The 21,424-nt window shown below is 39.4% G+C and overlaps 1 protein-coding gene across 2 annotated transcripts in view; it reads left to right on the top strand.

Annotated features, from left to right (window-relative positions):
- The window catches only part of slc12a2 (solute carrier family 12 member 2), a 241,325-nt gene that overhangs the window by 207,807 nt on the left and 12,094 nt on the right, over positions 1–21,424 (top strand). For both annotated transcript variants that reach the window (XM_041185697.1, XM_041185698.1), the window contains 6 exons: positions 5,831–5,878; positions 7,665–7,787; positions 7,957–8,068; positions 8,535–8,621; positions 8,870–9,005; positions 12,640–12,707. In XM_041185697.1, the coding sequence (XP_041041631.1) occupies positions 5,831–5,878; positions 7,665–7,787; positions 7,957–8,068; positions 8,535–8,621; positions 8,870–9,005; positions 12,640–12,707 (574 nt within the window). The remainder of the gene's footprint in view (positions 1–5,830; positions 5,879–7,664; positions 7,788–7,956; positions 8,069–8,534; positions 8,622–8,869; positions 9,006–12,639; positions 12,708–21,424) is intronic.

Below are 21,424 nucleotides of genomic sequence, written 5' to 3'. Positions count from 1 at the left end.
TAAATTAACTTGTCACTGACTTCCCTAATCAGAGGCAGCAGCTCACCCTATTTACTCTATTAAAATTCCTCATCTTTTTTAAGCAACTTTTATTGAATCGTTTCTTAGCCGGCTAAGACTGAGATAGGGAGAAATCTTTCCTCTGAGGATCGAGAGTCTGTGAAATTCTTTACCCCTGAGAGTGGTAGAGGCAAGCTTATTGAGTATTTTTAATGCTGAGTTAGATTAGATTCTTGACTAACAAGGGAGTCAAAGGTTACCAGGGGTAGGCAGAAAAGTGCTATTGAGGCAACGATCAGATCAGCCATGATCATATTGAATGGCGGAGCAAGCTTGAAGGGCTGAATGACCACCACCTCCTAATTCCAGTGTTCCTATCTCAGATTTCTCCTTGAGAACAGAGAAACAGTAGTAAGCCATTTAATCCTTCAAGCCTGTTTGGCCATTCAGTGAGGTGTCCAGCTGATCCGTGACCTAACTCCATATACCTGCCTTTGCTATCTTGCTTTACCTTTGGTTAACAAAAATCCATCAATCTCACGATTTAAATTAGCAATTGATGTTTGGTCAAGCATTGTTTGCAGAAGAGTGTTCCAAACTTCCACCCCTCCCTCCGACCGAGAATGAGACTTCCCAACGAGCAGAAATATTTCTCTATCTACCCCATCAGCTCCCCTTAAAATCTTAAAACTTTGATCAAATCACCCTGAAACTTCTGAAATCCGTTGATACAATTTGTGTCAGCTCTCCTCTTAATTCAACCTTTGGCATCCAGGTAAATTGATGTTACACTTCCTGGAAGGCAGATATATCCTTCCCGAGGTGTGGTGCAACAAACTCTTCACAATATTCCAGTGTGGTCGAATCAAAGCTATGCATAGCTGAAGTCATGACTTAATGTCCCCTTGTATTCTAGTCTTCTAAATATAAAGGTCAGCATTCCATTTGCCTTTGATCATGTTGTTCACTTCTCCCTGACATTTTAATGATCTGTGTAAATGGAGGAACACCCTTGTCTCTTTTGGCCTCCACATTTTCTGTTTGTCCTTTTTAGGTCCAAAGTGGATGATCTTACATTTGGCTGCATTGAAATCCATTTGCCACAGCTTTTCCCTTTCATTTGATCAAAATCTATTTATAATTTTACACTTCCAAATACACCATTTATGCCTATATTTGTGTCATTGGCAATAAAAAAGATAGTAAGAGTCACAAACAGTGAGTATATAAAAATAAAACTGGCAAGGGATATCAGAATCAATAATCGGGTCCTGGGATTTGTCATTCTTTGGTCAAAATATTTTGCTTACAATAATTTTGCTCGTGACTCTGATTCCATACCTAGTTTCCTTAGGATGTCTGATATGCTGGCCTCATCTACGATACCGACCATCCGTAATTATTCAACATGTATGTCATTTCCTTATTTTCATTGGCAGTATCCTGGTCATAAGTTTTCAAGGGGCCCACATTGCTCCTGACCGCTCTCATTTTTTTTATAATATATACTTTTAATTTTGATATCACTTGTCAGTTTCTTCTCACGTTCCCTTTTTGAAGCCCTTACTGTCTCTTTTGACACATTGTTGATACTTGTACCTCTTTCATTCACTTCGATCTGAGCGTTGTTTTTTGCATTCTTTATGCCTGCTCTTTTAATTTTATGTTGTCCCTTATTACCTCTTCTGTCTTAATGGTTGCTTTTTCTGCTGTAAAGGTATAAACTGCTTCTGTATCGCGAATCCTTTATATACACCTCCCACTGATTTTTTGCCATTTTACCCATTAATGGGTCTACTCAGTTTGCTTTGGACTAGTCGCTATCTCTTGTCATGTTGGAGTTGACCTTGCTTAAATCTAGAATCTTAGTTTCATGTCTTTCCCTTTCAAACACTATGTTGAACTCAATTGTATTATGATTGCTATTTAGAAAGATTTAGTTCTCCTTCCTGGTAAAACTACACTGTAAGCTTTCTGTAGCTTTAATGCCCCTTCTATATTGGAGTGCCCAGTTCAGCGCTCAACCCTTCAGCTGTGATATAAACATTCTCTTGTACAAATTTGACACAACTCATATTTTTCTCTTGTGGTTTAACAGATCGCTGCAAGTATGTGAGGCACTGTTTAAACACGAATGTAACTCAGCTGCCTAACAGATGTAACTTAGAATAATTGCACCCTCATTTCCCTTGAGGAACTGATTTTTATCTTAATTTTCATGAAACCTAATATACTTTAGTAGCTGTCCTCTAATGATTAGTTCCATAACCATGGTTCAGTAAGTTACAGATGTGATAGCTTGTTATTGGATCATCTGATGTAACCCAAAAACTTGACGGACTTTTGAAAAGCACAGGTTAGCAAGGAGTATCCATTGCACTGATGGAACCTCCACCTAAAGCAAACACTTGCTTTGATGCCTGCAGATCATTGAGTATGTAGTTTCTTTATCCAATATGTATAAAATTATCTAATTTGTGACAACTACCTTAAACGGTTCTCTTTTTCCATGAGTTGTCAATTTTGATTTCTTGTAGCTGATCTAACTTCTTCGTTCATATAGATATGTTTTTCATGAAGTAGTTGCTGGTCCATGCTTGCCAGTCCTCACACTGAGCCATTGATTCCTGCAAGGTCATCGAGTATGAGGTTTGAAAGAGAAAGAAGGAGCAATGGCATTGCCAAACAGGAAGCCATGTACTTTCCGGGAACAAAATTTAAACTGGCACTGCAGGACACATTAAGCCTGCCTGAAAGGGAATTGTTTAAAGCGATCAAGACCAAAAAAATTTGGGATGGCAACAAATGTTATGTTACCTTAAATTGCATTGCAATTAATTATTGAAGTGGCATGCTTATTTGTCTCCCTGCCTCCACCAATGTGAGCTTCACAACAGCAATGATTTTTTTTTTGTCATACCAAAATTGCATTGGCATTGCATTTTCCCACAATAAGTGAGCATGTTATCAGAAATGTTTGCCACACTGCCGTTTTTGTCATATGAAAGAAAACGGTGATTGCAGGGCTCAAGCATCATCAAACAAGTTCCATTTTAAGTTAAATGGAATATGGGTTGATACTTGAACCTCTTAGTGTCTTTAATGATTACTGTGCAATACCCACCAGATGATTGGCACTGCATGTATAAAACCACCCATATTTCTCCAAGAGTGAAGTGCAGGCAGAACTTGTACAGTTGGATTGGGTGAGAATATGTTTGGTTTTGATCCTGGGAAGTGAATGCTCTCTATTGTACAAGGTTATTTCCTGCCCAATGGAATCTGTGCTGACAAAGCAAACTAGAGATCATTGCAAGCTTAACTCTAACGTTTGATGTGAAATACTGAATTAAAACTTAATCTGGTATTTGTGTTCATCAAACTGGATTCTACACTAGACAGGGGAAACTGGTTATCCACCCACCATGGATGTTAATTTGGGGTGCTTCAGTAAACTTGGCTAGTAATTGCATTCTTGTCATTAGTACTCACTGGTATAACATAAATACATAACATGAAAGTCCAATACAATTGATAGAAATGCTACATCCTTTTTGAGTAGCAGCTCCAGTGTTAAAACTGCATCTCATGATGTTTTATATATTAGTTACTATTAGTTGCGTGCCTGTGACTCAACATGTATTTGTATTCTAAATATTACAAATTCTAAAACTTTAGTAAATCTGGATGTGTAATCAATGATATGTAATGTTTTATTTTAGATTAATACATTATATATTGAAACATTTAGGGGGAGATGATGCTGATGTCACTAGAATAGTAATCTAGACACTAGGCTATTGGTCTGGGGACATGGGTTCAAATCCCACCATGGCAGCTGGTGGAATTTAAATTCAATTAATTAATCTTGAATCAAAAGCTAGCCTCAGTAATGTGGTGACCTTAAAACTATCATTGATTATTGTAAAAACCCATCTGGTTCATTAATCTCCTTGAGAGAAGGAAATCTGCCATTCTTATCTGTTCTGGCCTACATGTGACTCCAGATACACAGCAAGGGGTTTGACTCTTAATTGCCCTCTGAAGTGGTCTAGTAAGCCACTCCGTTCAAGGGCAATTAGGGATGAGCAACAAATGCTGGCCTTGCCAGCGATGCCCACATCCTAGCAAAGAATTTAAAAAGTAAATTTGTTCTATATATTGTGATTTTTGTTTAAATCATTTAACGTCCTGCAGCTGAAATGCAATTTGCATTTCTGTCTAAAGTATTTTTAGACACTGGTAGATCAAAGCATTGGCCACAAAAGGAACTATGGTTAACTTTCTGTAAACTTAGCATTGCTAGATAAAATGGGTTTAAGACATTTACATATAACAAATCTATATGTCGGAAATACATTTTTACAATAGAATGATGAGGTACTAAAATGTTCATTGAATGCATCAGTTTATCATAGCTAATGGTTAATAACAAAAAGCGCCACCAATTATTTTTCAGGAATTGAATAGGTTTTAATTATGTGATGACACTAGAGGGTAGATTTTCCAGGTCTTTGCATAAGAAAATCATGAGCAGCATTCTGTGGTTTAACTTTATGAAAGCTCGTGATGTGTAGACTCCAAAAAAAAACCTACCCTGAGGATCTTAAAGCAAACTCTGGATAAAAGCTGGTGGTTACACAGGAAGATGTCAAGATTTCAATGTGCCTTGTAAATATAATTGTGTGTACTGTCAGGTATTGCAGGAAATCTGTTTCCATTCGAGTAATAGTTGTTGGTTTGCAGCTTTGCACATCATTTTGGCTGAAACTAGACTGAAAGATATCTCAAGCTTCTGTGAAACCTTCCCTTTCTAGATGGCAACAGGCTCTCCATTTTTTCCAGAGTGGTTAAATAACTAAAGGGTATTTTGCATTATATCAGGCACTATATGATTCTACTACACAGCACACATGAAGAAAATAATTATTGCATTCTAATGTTCTTTCCATCTGAACATAACTGATTTAAAAAATAAATAAATAAAAATCAACTCATTTTGTCAAGATTAAGTTGTGGGCAAGACTGTGATTATGGTTGACTGGAACATTTCCATGCACATTGACTCTGCATAGAACAAAATGGCTGACTGGGAGGTCTACCAGTGACTGTGTCCCTATTTTTGCTGACTTAAAGGGAGCAAGAGGAGAAACTACTTCCTCAGCACTGATATTTGGGGTGTAAGCTGATGTAAATGCTTATTCTGGTACATGTGCTGCGCAGAGATATGGGTAAAGAGGAAAAAATAAGTGCAAAAATAAGATGTTGGTGGCTAAAAGCTACCAGCCTCAAACAGGGATGTTCTTGTGTGTCTGACTTTGCATGTATAGCATGTCTCAGCCCTCCCCCTCCTATTTTTCTGCCCACTAGCCTCCCTCCATGTTTTTGGCAAATTGGTGTCAATGTGATTCCTTATCCATATCTGGATCACTGCTTACAATAGGGGATGGGGGAAGGGAAAGTTTATCAAAAAGATATTTTGAGATTACTGTTACTAAATGGTTTGTAGTTCAATTAAATCTTTTCCCCACCACAGATATAAATTCTCACGTAAATTAGCTGATAGCTTTCTGAGCAAACAGATACTTTCAGGACTGGGCTGGCATTTTGGTTGAGATAATATAGTAATACAGCACAATTAAATATCAAGCCTATTACTTTGGGCTCACCCATGTTTTTTATTCACATCCTTCAAGTAATAAACTAACGTACACAATGTAAGTCACCATTAACGCATTCTAAACCAACTAATTAATGTTTACTTTGTTTACATCCAGTGATGCATTTGAAATTAACTTTTACTTTATTGGTTGTTTTGAACATAACGCAGATGAAGAAGATGACGGCAAGGCATCAACACAGCCACTCTTGAAAAAAGGCAGGCATCCCATCTTTTGTTTTCATTTCATTATTTGCTTAATCATTATTTAAGTTGTGCTAAAAGCCAGAATTTTCGTTTTTGCCCTTTTTTTTTGTACCGTTGTATATTTTGGAAGGATTCCTTTTATTTTGAATACCTCAACAGTTGTATCTTGTTTGCACAAATCTCTGCTCCCCTTCCCTGACCCCCTCCTGGATTAGCTGGTGCTGATTCTTTTTAAAGTTTGTGCAACTCCTGCTTAAGCACTTCAGTTGCAAATTTATAAATAGTGCCAATAACTGTCAGCTCATAGCAATCCAACAGCCCTATACAAGTTCTATGATAGCTGCCTAAAGTCAAAAATTTCCTTTAAAAAGGAAGATTTGCATATTGGAACTAAAAACAGAAAACATTGCAAATATAAGGCAGCTCAATCAGCACCTAAAAGCAGACGAATTGATGTTTTCAGGTGTAGCCCTTTATCAGAAATGACAAAAGACTACACTCAAATGGAAACTTATTTTCTCTTTTAGAGACTGACCAATTTAATAAGCACTTGTATTTGTTGCTACCTTTTGCTTTGCTTACAATAATTTAAATTGTAGAAGAAGCTGAAGATGCCTTGTGTGTTCCTCAATCAGTTCTGTTAGTGTTTGTGGTTTGCAATATAACATGGATTATATTCCAAGCTATATAGCAAAGTATGTATAACCTCTTAATTTATTTTTCAGTTTGTTTGTGGTGGAGGGCGAAAGGTGAAAAGTTTGTTGTTTTACCTGTAAATATTGGGAGGGTGCGGTGTGGGGTTGCAGAGCTCTTTGTTACCAGAGACCACCTTTCTCATTGGACCTTCAATGAAGTTTAGCTTTACTTTGGTATCCTTCATTGGAATGAGATTGTTTCTTCTGTACCAGAGTGCATGGAAATGTGAATGTAGCTCTAGTATCTCAAATCAATGGTAGGTAATTGACCCAGGAATAACTTATCCCTCCCATTTAGAGTAAGAATCTGTTAACTGTATCAGAAAATGGAAATCCTATTCAGTATGTTAATGAAAGTCTGCTATGTAATCTTGTTTTGAAAAAGGAGTTTCATTGAAATGCACAGAAAAAAAGAGAAATGCTGCATAAACTATCTCGGTCCAGAAAATTAAATAATGTTATGCTCAATAGAAGTAAATCATGCAAATCAATGCAAGCACTGATCTTTTAGCGGTGGCATTTACTGGCATTTGCAAGACTTAACCAGAGTCACTGGGTGTCTTTTTATAATCAGTCCGTTTGAGAAATTTATAAAAGAGATAGTTGCTGCATGTTTAGATATTTTGGTGACTTGCTAATATTTGAATTTTGGGGGGGCACAGGGAAACAATAAAATGTGTTTTAAATTTATTCTTTCATGGGATGTGGACATTGCTGGCTAGGCCAGCATTTGTTGCCCACCCCTAATTGCCCTTGAGATGGCGGTGGTGAGCTGCTATTGAGCAAATTTGAGACATACTGAAATAAGGAAAGGTTTTGGGAGGAAAATTTGTCTGACCTGGTAAAATAAATTCATACAGATGAATTTGTCACGTAAAGAAAATGTCCTCGATCACTTACTTTATTTTTTTCTGAAAAAGGGCCATCAAAAAAAATGCAGAAAATACAAATTTAAGTGATCTTTCTGGTTCTTTAAGACTTCAATCACTGTAATCAACTTTTCCTTTTTGAAATGACTTACCATGCTGAACTCTAATTACTGATTACAATGATTTTCACTTTTTTCTTTGAAAAAGTACCTAATTTTATGTGAAACCTTTTAGAGGCTAAAGGTCCATCTGTGCCTTTGAATATGACTGATCAGAAGCTGCTTCAGGCCAGCTCTCGCTTCCAGAAGAAACAGGGAAAAGGGACAATTGACGTCTGGTGGCTTTTTGATGATGGAGGTATAACTTCTGTTCTGCAATTCATTTACTTAAGTTGTACAAATAAACTGGTCCCATATGGTATTGGTTCCCAGTTCTTTTTTTTGTTTGCTAAGTTCTACTTTGGAACTGAGCTGGAAAAGAAAGTTTTGAGATAGTTAAATGTCACAGCAGTTTTCGACTTTGACAGGTCTGACGCTACTTATCCCATATCTTCTCACTACGAAGAAAAAGTGGAAAGATTGCAAGATCAGAGTCTTCATTGGTGGAAAAATAAACAGGATAGACCATGACAGGAGAACGTGAGTAATTTTGTTTATTTTAGCAAAACTATAAGTTAAATGCATGTGTACTTGCAGATGTGTGAATAGTAGACATCTGGTTCTATTTTCATAAAATTGTTAGTATTTTAGTTAGTGTAGCTAAACATCCAAGTACATTTTCTGAGCAAACTTGTACTGTGCAAAGGTAACATGAGTAACCATTTCCTATCAGTTTCTGTGTTGCATGCTTAAATACATCTTGCATTTCACTTCACTGGTACTCCAGTAAGAGACTTTCTGAAACAACTGTAACAAGGATAGATGTCTTAATTTTGATCCTTCTTTCAGCACACACAGAATATGGGGCATTATGCTGCAATATAGACAACAACATTGCCTGTAGGAATTTCTCTAGAAGTGGTGATGTGGGCAGCTTTACTAGCATTTATTTTGCACTTTGAGTATGGAAAATACTGTCAATAATTAAATAACCTTATAATTTCAGAATGGCCGCTTTACTCAGCAAGTTCAGGATAGATTTTTCAGACATTACTGTTCTCGGGGATATGAACACTAAGCCAAGCAAAGACAAGTAAGTGATTTTGATGCTAAATAGATTTCAGGATGATCATACAGCCTTGGAACATAATTAATTAATAATCCTAAAAGTATTAAAAAGTCACTAAATTCTCACCTTTTCAGGTATAATCTATTAGCTTATAATCAGTTATTTTGCACATTTTTGAGCTGTGGAGGTTTCTGGCCATGGTTATTGGAATCCATTCAGTATTGTATCAAAATGTTGCACAAGCATTTCAGAATTTGTTTTTAATTAAACAGTATTGCAGCTTTTGAAGAAATGATTGAGCCATTCAGACTTCATGAGGATGACAAAGAACAAGAAGCATCTGAGAAAATGAAGGAGGAGGAACCATGGAGGATCACGGATAATGAGCTCGAAATCTACAAAATGAAGGTCTCTGCGTCATTTTGGAAATTGTTTGAACTGCTATGCCACTGTGTCAGTTAGACTTGGCCTCAACAGTACTTGTTGGAAACAAACAAATGCAAAATGAAACACAGGACCAAAGTTTACAATAATAAATAAAATTGAAATGCTGAAAATACTCAGGTCTGACAGAATCTGTGGAGAGAGAGAGAGATAGCATTTCAGTTTCAACAGAGGCCATGAAAAGGGGAGTGGGGAAAGTCTGTGAAAGCGTGGAAGACAGGAGAGATCAGATGATAAAAGGAATGATGATGCATGGCAAAGGGAGACAATGATCGATCTAGAGGTAGATGAAAATAACAATCATCACTAACAACTGCCTTCTGTAAAAAATGGGGTCAGAGGTTATGATCTGAAATTATTGAACTTAGTTTTGAGCCCAGAGGCTGTAAATTCCCTAATCAAGCTTGCGTTGAACTTCATGGAAGTGTAGGAGGCCAAGGAGAGAGGTCAGAGTGGGAGTGAGGCTAACTTAAAAGCTTGAGTGAGGCTAGAATTTAAATGCAAATGATTGGAAGCTCGGAATTACACTTACAAATTGAATGGAACTGCCCCACAACACGGTCAACCAGTCTGCATTTAGTCACTCCCAATATAGAGGAGTCTGCACTGTGAAGTTGTGAAATCTGCCTTAATTGAAAGTGCAATTAAGTTGCTGATTCACCTGGAAGGAGTGTTTGAGGCCCTGATCAGTGGTAAGGAAGGGGGTAAAAGAGCAAGTGTTGCACCCTCTCTGCTTGCATGGGAATGTACTGTGGGAATGAAAGAGAAGAGTTTAAGATGGACCATTGGAAGGTGGGGGAAGGGTAGAAATCAATAGCACAAGAAATAGAAGCAGCAGTAACCATATGACCCATTGAGCCTGTTCGCCATTCAATATGATCATGGCTGTTCTTGGGCTTCAACTCCATTTTCCTGCCCCCTCCATATCCCTTCTCTCCTGAAGAATAGACCAAGGTGTCAAGTAGGAAATAGTCCTATTGGAATGCTGAAAGCAGAGGGGAGAGGAAGATGTGTTAGTGGCATTGAGCTGGAGGTAATGTAAATAGTGAAGGCTCATATTTTGAATACGGAGGTGGGGGTGAAAGGTGACGACAAGGGGAACCAGGGAGGGAGATGGGAGCAGAAGTGCAGGAAATGGAACGGATGTGATCAAGGGCCCTGTGAGCTGATGTAGGGAGGCATCCTCAGTTGAGAAAAAAGGAAGACCTGGAAGGTGACATGGTTGGAATAGATGCAGCTTAGAAACTGTGAAAATAGAATAGAGCCCTTACAGAAAGAGGGGTGGGAGAGCGTATAGTCAAGGTAGTTATCGTGTCTGTGGTCTTAGTAGATATTGGTTGACAGCCTATTCCCTGAAATAGAGACAGAGAAGCCCAGGAATGAAAGAGAAGAGTTTAAGATGGACCATTGGAAGGTGGGGGAAGGGTAGAAATCAGTAACACAAGAAATAGAAGCTGCAGTAACCATATGACCCATTGAGCCTGTTCGCCATTCAATATGATCATGGCTGTTCTTGGGCTTCAACTCCATTTTCCTGCCCCCTCCATATCCCTTCTCTCCCTGAGAGACCAAAAATCTGCCTATCTCGGCCTTAAATGTATTCAATGATAGAGCATCCACAACCCTCTACAGTAGAGGATTCTAAAGATTCACACCCTTTGAGTGAAGTAGGCAAAGTTGTTGCAATTTCCTAGCTCTGGGCGAGAAGGAAATGCACCAATGCAAGCATCAATATATTGTCTCAAGATGAAGGGAGGGGACCCAAGTTGGACTGGAACAAAGAATGTTCCATGTGTCCTGTGAATAGACAGCCATAGCCAGGACCCTGAAGTGAAGGACATGAGTCAAAGAAGAAGTTATTCAACGTGAGTGCAAATTCAGTAGGGCGGAGGAATGCAATGGTGGATGCAACTGGTTGTGCCAATGCTCAAGGAAGAATCAGAGACCCCAGGATATTCTAGTAGGGATGTAGAAGAATTGGGGATGCCCATGGTGAAAAGGAGACTGAAAACTGTTAAAATGACAGAGAACGTCAGAAGACTCACGGATGTGGGTGGGAAGATATTGCAAAAGGGGAAAAATAGTCAATATAGGAAGAAATCAACTTTGTGGGTTATGAACAGGTTGAAACGATGGGTCTACCAGGGTAGTCCTGGTTGTGTATCTTGGGAGCCAAGGTAGAAGCGAGATATGCAGTGTTGGATCTGAGGTTGGAGGCTGTGGGAAGATCTCCAGAGGAGATGAGGTTGTTTACACTATTGGAAGCGATGGCATGAATTTCAGTGGTGGGATCATGGTCTAGGGGAGATAGGAGCAGTCATCAGAGGTGACATTAAGCCTTTGCTGTGTAGGGGTTGGTTAGCAACAAACAGTGGGTCAGGTCAGAATGGAATGCTGCACATTCGGAGGATGATTAATGAGGGGAGCAGAGAAATTGCGTGATGTCATGCTGACAATTTCCAATGAAAATATCTAAAGAGGATAAATGACCAGCGGGAGTGGTGACTTGAGGGGAGGGGACCTGGTTTAATGAGAATTCTGCAGACAAAAGAAATGACCCAGTCTGTCGGGGGAAGACTCCTGGCCAAACAGGTGGGAGCAGTGGTAAAAGACAACAGAAGAATAACAACATATGTTAAGCTCAAGCTGAGTTAATTTCGGCAGAGGCATATGAGGCATGAAACTGAGGCCTTTGCTGAGGATTGCTTGTTCGAGGTCAAAGGGATGGTGAAAACACAGCAAGAGCTCAGATTGGAAGAAGGGATGAGATCAGAGGGAAGTGAACGTGAGCAAGATTCAGAGCAGTGTGACTATGCAAGCATTGTTGAAACTATCTGTTCTGAAAATGTCACCTCCATACACTTGATATGTTTTCCTTTTTCTTCAGCAGAGTTTCCCCTCCACCATGTTTGTCTGAGCCCTCGACTGTTTTATCTCCCTAAACCTTTCCCCTCCTTCCCAGAACAATGATAAGATACCCTTTTGTCATGATCTTAAACCTCCACATTTAATGAATCATCCTCCCATTTCCACCATCTCAAGCATGGTACCACAATTAAATACATCTTCCCCTTCCCCTTCAGCATTTCAAAAGAAAATTCTCTCTTTGACATCCTGTTCCACTCCTCGGGCATCCTGTTTTTTTTCCCCACAGCACCTTCCCATGCAAACGCAGGAGATGCAACACTTGGCCTTTTACCTTCTCCTCCTTCCTACCAGCTAAAGTCTCAAACACCGCTTCCGGGTCAAATAGCAACTTGCATGTATTTCCTCCAAATCAAAATGCCACGCTTGCTGCTTACGCTATGATCTCTTTTATATTAGGGAAAACAAATCATCCACGAAAGATGATTTGTAATAAAGTCAACATGCAACAAGGGCTTCCCAAGTCCTTCATGATGCAGACATTCTGCATCAGTATATATATATATAAATAACATGAGGTTCTGCCTTTTCTTTTAAGGGTTGATATTCTGAATAGTTTCTGATGAATCTCCCAGTGGTCCAGGCTCAGTGCAGAAGATATCCATTCAAATAATTGTACTTTACAATGTGGTAAAATAGTGCATATTTCCAACTATTTATTATTTCACTTTAGACATACCGACAGATCAGACTGAATGAATTGCTGCGGGAGAATTCAGGCACTGCTAACCTCATCGTCATGTAAGTAATTTCACAAAAATATGCTACTGGCGAATAGTTAGTCAGTGCTTGCAAGCCAAAAAAATTGTAAGATATTGAATGTGCAAGACTCTGATCTATGTTTGGTATATTTGACTCCCAAATGACTATAAATCTGATGTTATGAACACCTGAAGATTCCCTGTTACAGACCCAACTTTAACAGACCCTACTGTAAAACTTTGCTATTCCCACCTAAGAGATCCTATGAAACTGAGATTGCGTTTTAGTGCAAGTTTTGCATTAGGAAATGGTTGGAAGCAGCCCAAATTCATTTCACACAGGGGCCTTACAGATGCAATAGAGGAGACTTTCATTCCATCAGACTGAATGCCAACCTCCGTATGAAAGGCAACTTTGGTAACTGATTTTGTACCCAGTTACGGGTATCACACTCGAGATTTAAAATGGTATCACTCCTGACAATCGTGGGCTGCACTGCTTTTTATTGCTGATAGTTTACCAATATTAACAACTCTACATTCAATTATATAAAGGAAATGAAAGAGTTTCAACTCTACCATTCTCTTTGACACTAGTGAAGAGATTAAATCTAATGTGAAAAACAGAAAATGCTGGAAATACTCAGCAGATCAAGCGGCATCTGTAGAGAGATAAACAGAGTTAACATTTTATGTCGATGCCAGCATTTTCTGTTATTTCAGATTTCCAGCATCTGCAGAATTTTGCTTTTGTAGAACTGATCTGTCCCTGGGAATGAGGAAACAGCATGGTGTCTGTTGTAATCGACTCAAAAAGACATAATCAAGTAATATCTTCACTATCCATCACCTGAACAGAAGAGCTTGGGCAGGCAGAAGTGCTTTTCACACATTTGGGCAAAAGCTACCCACAACTTCTAGCCCATTAATTAATGGGCAAAAAAATGAGCTTGCGCGATAAATGCCATGATCCTCCCAGTTTTTTAACTTGGTGTTGAAGAGGAAAAATCACCCATGTCTTCTGAATGAAGTAAGTTGTGAAAGAGTGTATTCATTCCACTCATAGAATAAACTGATCCATAGTTATTAAATCCATTTTGCATAAACTAGTTTAGTTAATACACAGAGGCAGCTTTTGTTCCATCAGCTTGAACTGGTACTGGAGTAATTCTGTTCCAGATGGTTGTTTAAAAATTGTCTGTGTTTATACGCAGGGAAGGAGTTTCTGAACAGGCTGAGGAATTATGATTATAATTGGGAAAGTGGGCTTCCCCAAACATCCTGGAGTTTGATTCTGCTCTGTTTCTTTTTTAAATGGCTTCTCTGCCTGAAGCCAGCCTGTGACGGGCGTGGGCTGCCAGTTGGGCTGGCAACATGCCAGGAAGGGCCGCAGCCCAGGAGCAGAGAAGTTTTGTGGGGGAGACCGATGAGATCTGAGATCGGGGAGTGATTGGAGCAAGGAGAGATGCAGATTTCGGGTCAGTGATGTGAGGTTGAGGATTATTGGGAGATTGTTGGGTGGGCAGGTGTGAGGAGGATGTGGTTATTTACAGATTAATTTGGATCTGGGGAACATGCCTGCTACTGGTGCTCCCAACAGTTACAGCAAAGGCACTTAAGTGATAGATTTGGCCCTTCTTGTCTCTTTTTATCTACCAACATGAGTTTAAAAATAGAAACATTGTAAAAATATAAGCGTGCAACCCCTCAAAATATCTGCGACCAACCCTGTCTCCTGAGAGGAATTGGTCACTTAGCTCACTGCCCGCCTCCATCAAAGCCACAAATAGGTGAATTGGGTTTCTGGTTTATTGTGGGGGAGGGTGTTAAAATTACTCCAGGTTTCCTATACGTCATCGACTGTAAAACCGCTTTGGGAGGTCATGGAAAAGCGTTACATTTATGCAAGTCTTTTTTTCCCAATGACGCCTTTTAATACTTTGACCATCCTCCCTTTTATCTGTCTCTCTCCACCCAACAATTACAGAAATGAGTTGTTTTTCCCATTTGCAGAAATGGGAATAGAAGCAATGCAATACTAAACTCAGCAGCGGCGGGATCTTTTGGTCCTGCCGAAGTCGATGGAATTTTGAACAGCTTACCGGATTGTACAGCCCCACCCCTCACCGCAACAGGGCCATAAAATTCTGTCAAAAGACTTGTTTCAGCCTTGCATTCTCATGAATGAACTCGAAGCTTGAGAGTATTTAGTTTCTTAACTCCAGATATGCAATGTGTTTTTTAAAAAAGTGAACACACGTTTAAACTTCCTGTCTATTACTGTTATAAAGATTTTGAATAGAATGGGTTTACCCCAGCAGGGGAGCGATTACGTTTATCAGAACTCCAGCTAAGCATGCAGATATAAATTTCTATCTATAAAGGAAAGCAACCTATTTGTATTTGCGTTGCAAATTGCACTATGAAACTTCAAAGTGCAAAAGAAATTCAAATTGCCGAGTCTTGAATGGTCATAATTATTGCAAACAAACTCAAAATACACCACAAGCATATAAAGATTTGGTTGCTTTTGAGAGTGCACTTAGGGTCATTTAGGTAGAAGAAAATGCTCAAGAATATTTATGCTGTGGAAGATTTATTTGAGATTGGGATTTACATTCTTATCGCCGCTTGCGTTTTCATTTCATAGCACCGGACACACAATTAATTATTGTAAACATAGTAAGGAAAGAGCATCAGGATTACATCAGCATACAATGCTAAACATTATCCAATCGCTATTCTCAATTTGCATCACGAGAGAAGAGAAATTCGTGCTTTTCAAGTAGCATGACTATGCTGCCAATAGTGCTCATCTATGCAGTATTGTTTTTTAAATGGATATTAGATTGTCCAATAAATTGCTACAGCATTAGTCACTTTACTAAGCTGCACTGCAATGCATCATATTGCTTGCTCTCTGCCAACATAACAATTCCCCTGAAGGGATGTAAATAACTTATTTAAGTTAGTCAGATGGAAACTACCTCAATTTGGAGGTAAAATTATTTCTTCTTTTGGCAGAGCTGAGGAATCTTTATTCTAAAACCTGATGAGCAACTCCTGCAGAAGACATTGTGCTTATAAGCAACTTTAGAATTCGGAAGAATTTCATAGAAGACTATAAAACATAGGAGCAGAAATTAGGCCATTCGGCCCATTGAGTCTGCTCTGCCATTCAATCATGGCTGATAAGTTTCTCAACCCCATTCTCCCGCCTTCTCCCTGTAACCTTTGATCCCCTTACCAATCAAGAACCTATCTATCTCGGTCTTAAATACACTCAATGACCTGGCCTCCACAGCGTTCTGTGGCAATAAATTCCATAGATTCACCACTCTCTGGCTAAAGAAGTTTCTCCTCATCTCTGTTCTAAAAGGTCTTCCCTTTATTCTGAGGCTGTGCCCTCGGGTCCTAGTCTCTCCTTCTAATGGAGACATCTTCCCCAGATCCACTCTATCCAGGCCATTCAGTATTCTGTAAGTTTCATTCAGATCACCCCTCATCCTTCTAAACTCTTATTTACGGGTAGAGTTTCCACTTCATGCAATTGAGAAATTGGCCCTAAATGCACTTCCATGTTGTGCCAGTTAGGATACAGTTCGCTAAAATTCATTTTCAAAATTGCACAGTGAAATCTTTAATAAACCAGCATAATTCGTCTAAGAGAACATAATCGTTATTTTTCCTTTTCCAGTAAAGAGTATTCTTTGATATGTTTAAGCTTGGTAACCTGGTGAATTTTATTAATACAGCTAAAAATAGGTTCATTACCAAATGTTTTCTGATCAAGTTTAGTCCTCCATTTGAGTAACCCAATTTTAAAATCTCCTAAAAATTCATTTTTTAAAATGATTTAGTAGTTTCATTGATGTGCACTGCTCAGTTTTTTACTATATGAAGCATATTTTTGATGTGAACCAACAATTTGCACATATAAAGACCCTTTAACATAATAAAACATCCCAAGGCACTTCACAGGAGCATTATAAAATAAAATGATGCATAAGGAGATATTGGGAAAGATGACTAAAACTTGGTCAACCAGGAAGATTTTCAGGAATATCTTTAAAGAAGGTTAGCGAGGTGGAGAGTTGTAGGGAGGATATTCCAGAGCTTAGGGCTTATGCAACTAAAGGCATGGCCACCAATGGTGGAGGGATTAAAATTGAGGAAGCTTAAAACACCAGAATAAGAGGAGCACAGTTGTTTTGAAGAGCTGTGGGACTGGAGACGATTGCAGGGATAGGGAGGGGTGAGGCCATGGAGGGATTTGAAAGCAAGGATTTTAAGCCCAGACATTGCTTGACCGGGAGCTAATGTAGGTCAGTGATCTCGAGTGGTAGGAGAATGGGACTTGGTGTAAGTTAAGAGATGGGCAGCAGAGTTTTGGATGACCTCCAGTTTAAAGGGTGGAATGTTGGAGGCCAGCCAGGAGTGTGTGGAATTATTAAGTCTATAGGTTATGAACATATAAATGAGGGTTTCAGCAGATGATGAGCTGAGACAGTGGCCAATCTGGCGGTGTAATGAAGCTGGAAATGAGCAATATTAATGACATAAGTATGAGGTTGGAAGCTCAACTTGGGCTCTCATGTGACACCAAGGATGTGAACAGGTGAGTTTAATCTCAAACTGTTGCCAGGGAAAGGGATGGAGTCAGTAGCGAAGAAATGGAATTTGGAGTGGTGTTACGATCCCCTTTGAGACCAATAACTTTTTTAAAAGAAAGGAATCCCCGTGATTCCAATGGAAAGAAGACATCTGGACATTTTAAAACTTCACTTTTTAAAACTTTCACTGTAACAAACCAACTAAAATCAACATGATTTGAACATTAATTAACAGGTGATGGATATTTCCAATGAAAAGGTAAACTTCACTTTAAATAGTCAATACAACAGAGATACGCCTCACATATTACAAGCACTCACCTTACTTCCTACATAAATATAGGACCACATGCAATCTTAGTCTTTCCAACTCAGCCTCCGCTATGTAGAGAATCTCACTTCCCACTCAATCGTTTCAGCCCTTGAATCGCATTCACCAATAGAAATATTCCATCCAAAGTCCCTGAATGTGGTTAGCAATGACAAGATGCGTGTCTGTAAACCCTCTTTCACTTGGACACAACAGTTCTGAAGACACAGAATCCCGAGAGACTCCTTATTCCAATCCCTTCAAAACTGCCTGTTGGGCTCTGACAACACTGAAACAGCAGCAATGGACCTTGTCTAATCCACCATCCATTGCCCTTCCTGAAAGAGCTCTCTGATCTTTTTAACTGTATAATACAAACAGTAGCACAATCCCTGATGTATTCTCAGAGACTTGCTTCAATGCCAGGATCTGTTTGAAGATTGCTAAACAGAAAACTGTTCCATTTGGAGAGAACATTATTTATTTCCTCTTCACACAAATTTTCAGTGTGTTTTGAAGTACCAAACCGAAACATTGGCTAACTGCAACTCCACTGCAGTTAGCTTTCTGTTTGCCCTTTGCTTCTTAACTATTTCTCCTCATGGAAACCTCCGGTCACCTGGACATTTCCTGGAACCTAATGATGTCATAACCAGAGAAACAATTAATCCTTGTTTAGAATACTCCTCAGCCCATTTTGTCCTTAAAGGGACATTGCACAAAAAGAAACTACCTGCTTTCCATAGCACATGGATCATCACAATGGGGATTGTAAAAACTGGCTTGAGTCTTCACAACATTTACTTAGAGGAAATTTCTGCATCCAGTTCTGGATGTCAGATAAGCTGTCTTATAATTTAACAATAGTGGAGGAGTCCATAGAGGTGGTGGTGCAGTAGAGCTAGGTGTCAACAGCATACAGGTGGAAAATGAAAGCTGTGCTTTCAAATGACGTTGCCAAGGGGCAACCTGTAGATGAGAGATAGGAGGGGGCCAAGGATCGTTCATTGTGGGGACACCAAAGGTCACAGTGCGGGGCCTGGAAGAGAAGCCCCACCCAGTAGGACAACAGTGGAGAGATATTAGCAGAGGATTGTATGGTTAACAATGTCAAAAGCTGCAGAAAGTTCGAGGAGGGAAATTTTACCTTTGTCACAGTCACATAAGGATGTTATTTGTGGCAGGGGTGGAAACCTGATTGGAGGGATTCAAACATAGAGTTCTGAGAAATATGGGAATGGATTTGGGAGGTGACAGCATATTCAAGGACTTTGTAGAGGTAGTTTGCAAGAAAGTTGGGGTCAAAGATTTTTTTAAAAGAGAGGGATGATGATGGAAGAATTAAAGGAGAGAGAAGGCAACATCTAAAGAGGCTTTTAACAATAGAGGCTAATATGGGAACCAGGAGGGGAAGTTGGGTGGTCAGCAGTTTAGTGAGAATAGGATTGAGGGGCAGGAGATGGGTCTTATGAACAAGATGAACTCAGAGTGGGCATGAAGGGAGATGAGGGAGAAACTAGAGAGAGATGTGAGTTCAGGAGTAGGGCCGGGGGCAGCATTCAAGGAGGTTTAGCCAGGTGGGCTATTGGAAGGGAGGGATGTGGCACAGGCAGCTAATCAGGCAGTCTTGATCCTGGGAACAAAGAAGTCAATGAGCTCCTTGTATTTATTATTGGAAAGTAGGGTGGGTGGAATAGGAGAGAGGTGTTTAAAAAGACTGTTTGCAGCAAAGAAAATAATCTAGGGCTTATCTTTGCATTTCCAGGGTGATCCAGGAATAGTAAGCAATTTTAACAGACGAGAGCAGGATCTGATAGTGTTTTACATGGTCCAGCCAGATCTGGTGGTAGATGTCTAAATCTGTATCCTTTGGTGTCCCTTGGACTTGGAGCAGAGATGTGAGTTGCACCAGGGGGAACGGCCAGGGTGAGAGGGTGTAATGGTTTTATTGGAGCTGCTGTATCAAAGGTGGAGGTGAGGGTGTGGTTAAGCAAATTAATAGCCACAGAAACGTACAGGATCAAAGGCTAGACAGACAGGAATTTGAAAGTGCAGGTGTATGTGTATTAGCGATATTTTTTTTTAGGGACAGCTGCAGTAGGGTTGGTGAGTGAAAGAAGGATGTGAATGGAGAGTGATGTAAGGCAGTGATCAGAAATGGCTTTATCTGTGATTGATATAATGGGACCACAAGAAATGGTAAGGCCAAGGGGAGGTGCAGATATGGATTGAGGAGTTTACATGGAGGGAGAGATTTAAGATAAGAGGGCAGTAAACTTGGAGGAGAGAGAACATGAGTTGAGGATGAAACCTATGAGGATGAGAAGTCTATCCGTGCAGAGGCTGAAGAGAGAAAGCAGTCAAGATATCTTGATTAAAAAAAATTATTGTACTTGAGAGAGCAGTAGAGAATGACTTTGACTGAAAGGTGAGATGGGTGGAACAAAGTGAGATGCTGAAAGGAGGAAAGGATGCCAGAGGAGTAGGGGGTCAAGCCAAGTTGTAATCTGGTGATTAGTGCAAAAATATTGTTGTTTTTATTTTTATTACCAAAGTGGATATCTTCACACTTCACTGCATTGTATTCTACCTGGCATGTCCTTGTCCACTCTCCCAACCTGTTCATATATTGCCCCCATCCCATATGTAATTGCATGACACTTTATGGGATGCCTTTGCAAATCCAAATACACTACATCCAATAGTTGCTCCTTATCCATGCTACTAGCTACATCATCAGAAAATTTCAAACAAATTTGTTTCCATTTCCCTTCCATAAATTTGTGTCGACTCTGCTTAATCTTATTATGATTTTCTAAATGCCCTGTTACCATATCCCTAATAGAGTTTAGCATTTTGCCTACTATTGATATTAGACTAACTGGCCTCTCGGTCCTGGTTTTACCTCTCCCTTATCATTACTCTGGAATCCAATGCATTCCCCATCTCTGCAGCTACGCCTTTTACATTTTGTTTGCTTAGTCTATGTGAAGATTAAAGTCCCCCATGATTACTGTGTTGCCCTTGCTACATCCACCTCTAATTTCCTAATTTATGCTCTCCCCTACACGATCACTAGGGGGCCTATGAGCTACCCCCACTTGCCCTAGGCTGTTTCTTAGCTCCATCCAAACTGATTTTTTGTAATTTTCTGCACTAAGATTCTTTCTCCCTACTATCTATCCTATCCTTTACTATTAGGGCTGCTCCCTTTTGCCTATGTTATGGCACAGCAGATGGTAAATGCTCAAATCCCAGGGGGAAACTTGAAACAACTGCCACAACTGTTTTGCAATTTGTATTTTTATTTCTAGATGTTTGTCTTGAATTCAGTAGTAATAGGTCCAAGTCTTGAAGCTTTTTTAACAAAACTAAATTAAACATTTATTAGTAAAAGAAATAATTTTAAGCACATACATAGGTCTACAAATTACTTTTGGCTGTCCTAATTAATCTGACTCCCAGTTACACCCCCATTAAGGCAACAGTAAAAACATAATTGATTTTAATAGACCCAGGCAAAGCACATGATACCTTGGACAGGGATATTCACAGTGAATTCTCTTAGCTTCTCTTACATCTTAGAGTGCCGCCGCCTTACACACAACCTCATCTCCTTTATACATGTTTGTCCCTTTTTATTGTAAATCCTATTGTCCCAATATGTCTTTGCAACTTTACCTTTCTAATAATAAATCTTCCCTAATACCGATTTTATCAGTAAGTTTTGGGAAAAACTAACAGTTTGGCTTCTTCTGGTTAAATGTAACGTTTCACCCTCTCTTTGAAATTTCAAATTACTCTGATTTATCTAAAATGCAAAGTTTCCTTTAC

The sequence above is a fragment of the Carcharodon carcharias genome, chromosome 4 (genome assembly GCF_017639515.1).
Source record: "Carcharodon carcharias isolate sCarCar2 chromosome 4, sCarCar2.pri, whole genome shotgun sequence".
In the NCBI taxonomy this organism is placed as follows: domain Eukaryota; kingdom Metazoa; phylum Chordata; class Chondrichthyes; order Lamniformes; family Lamnidae; genus Carcharodon; species Carcharodon carcharias.
The sequence above is the reverse complement of the archived record's forward strand: the minus strand, read 5'-3'. Positions and strand labels throughout refer to the sequence as shown.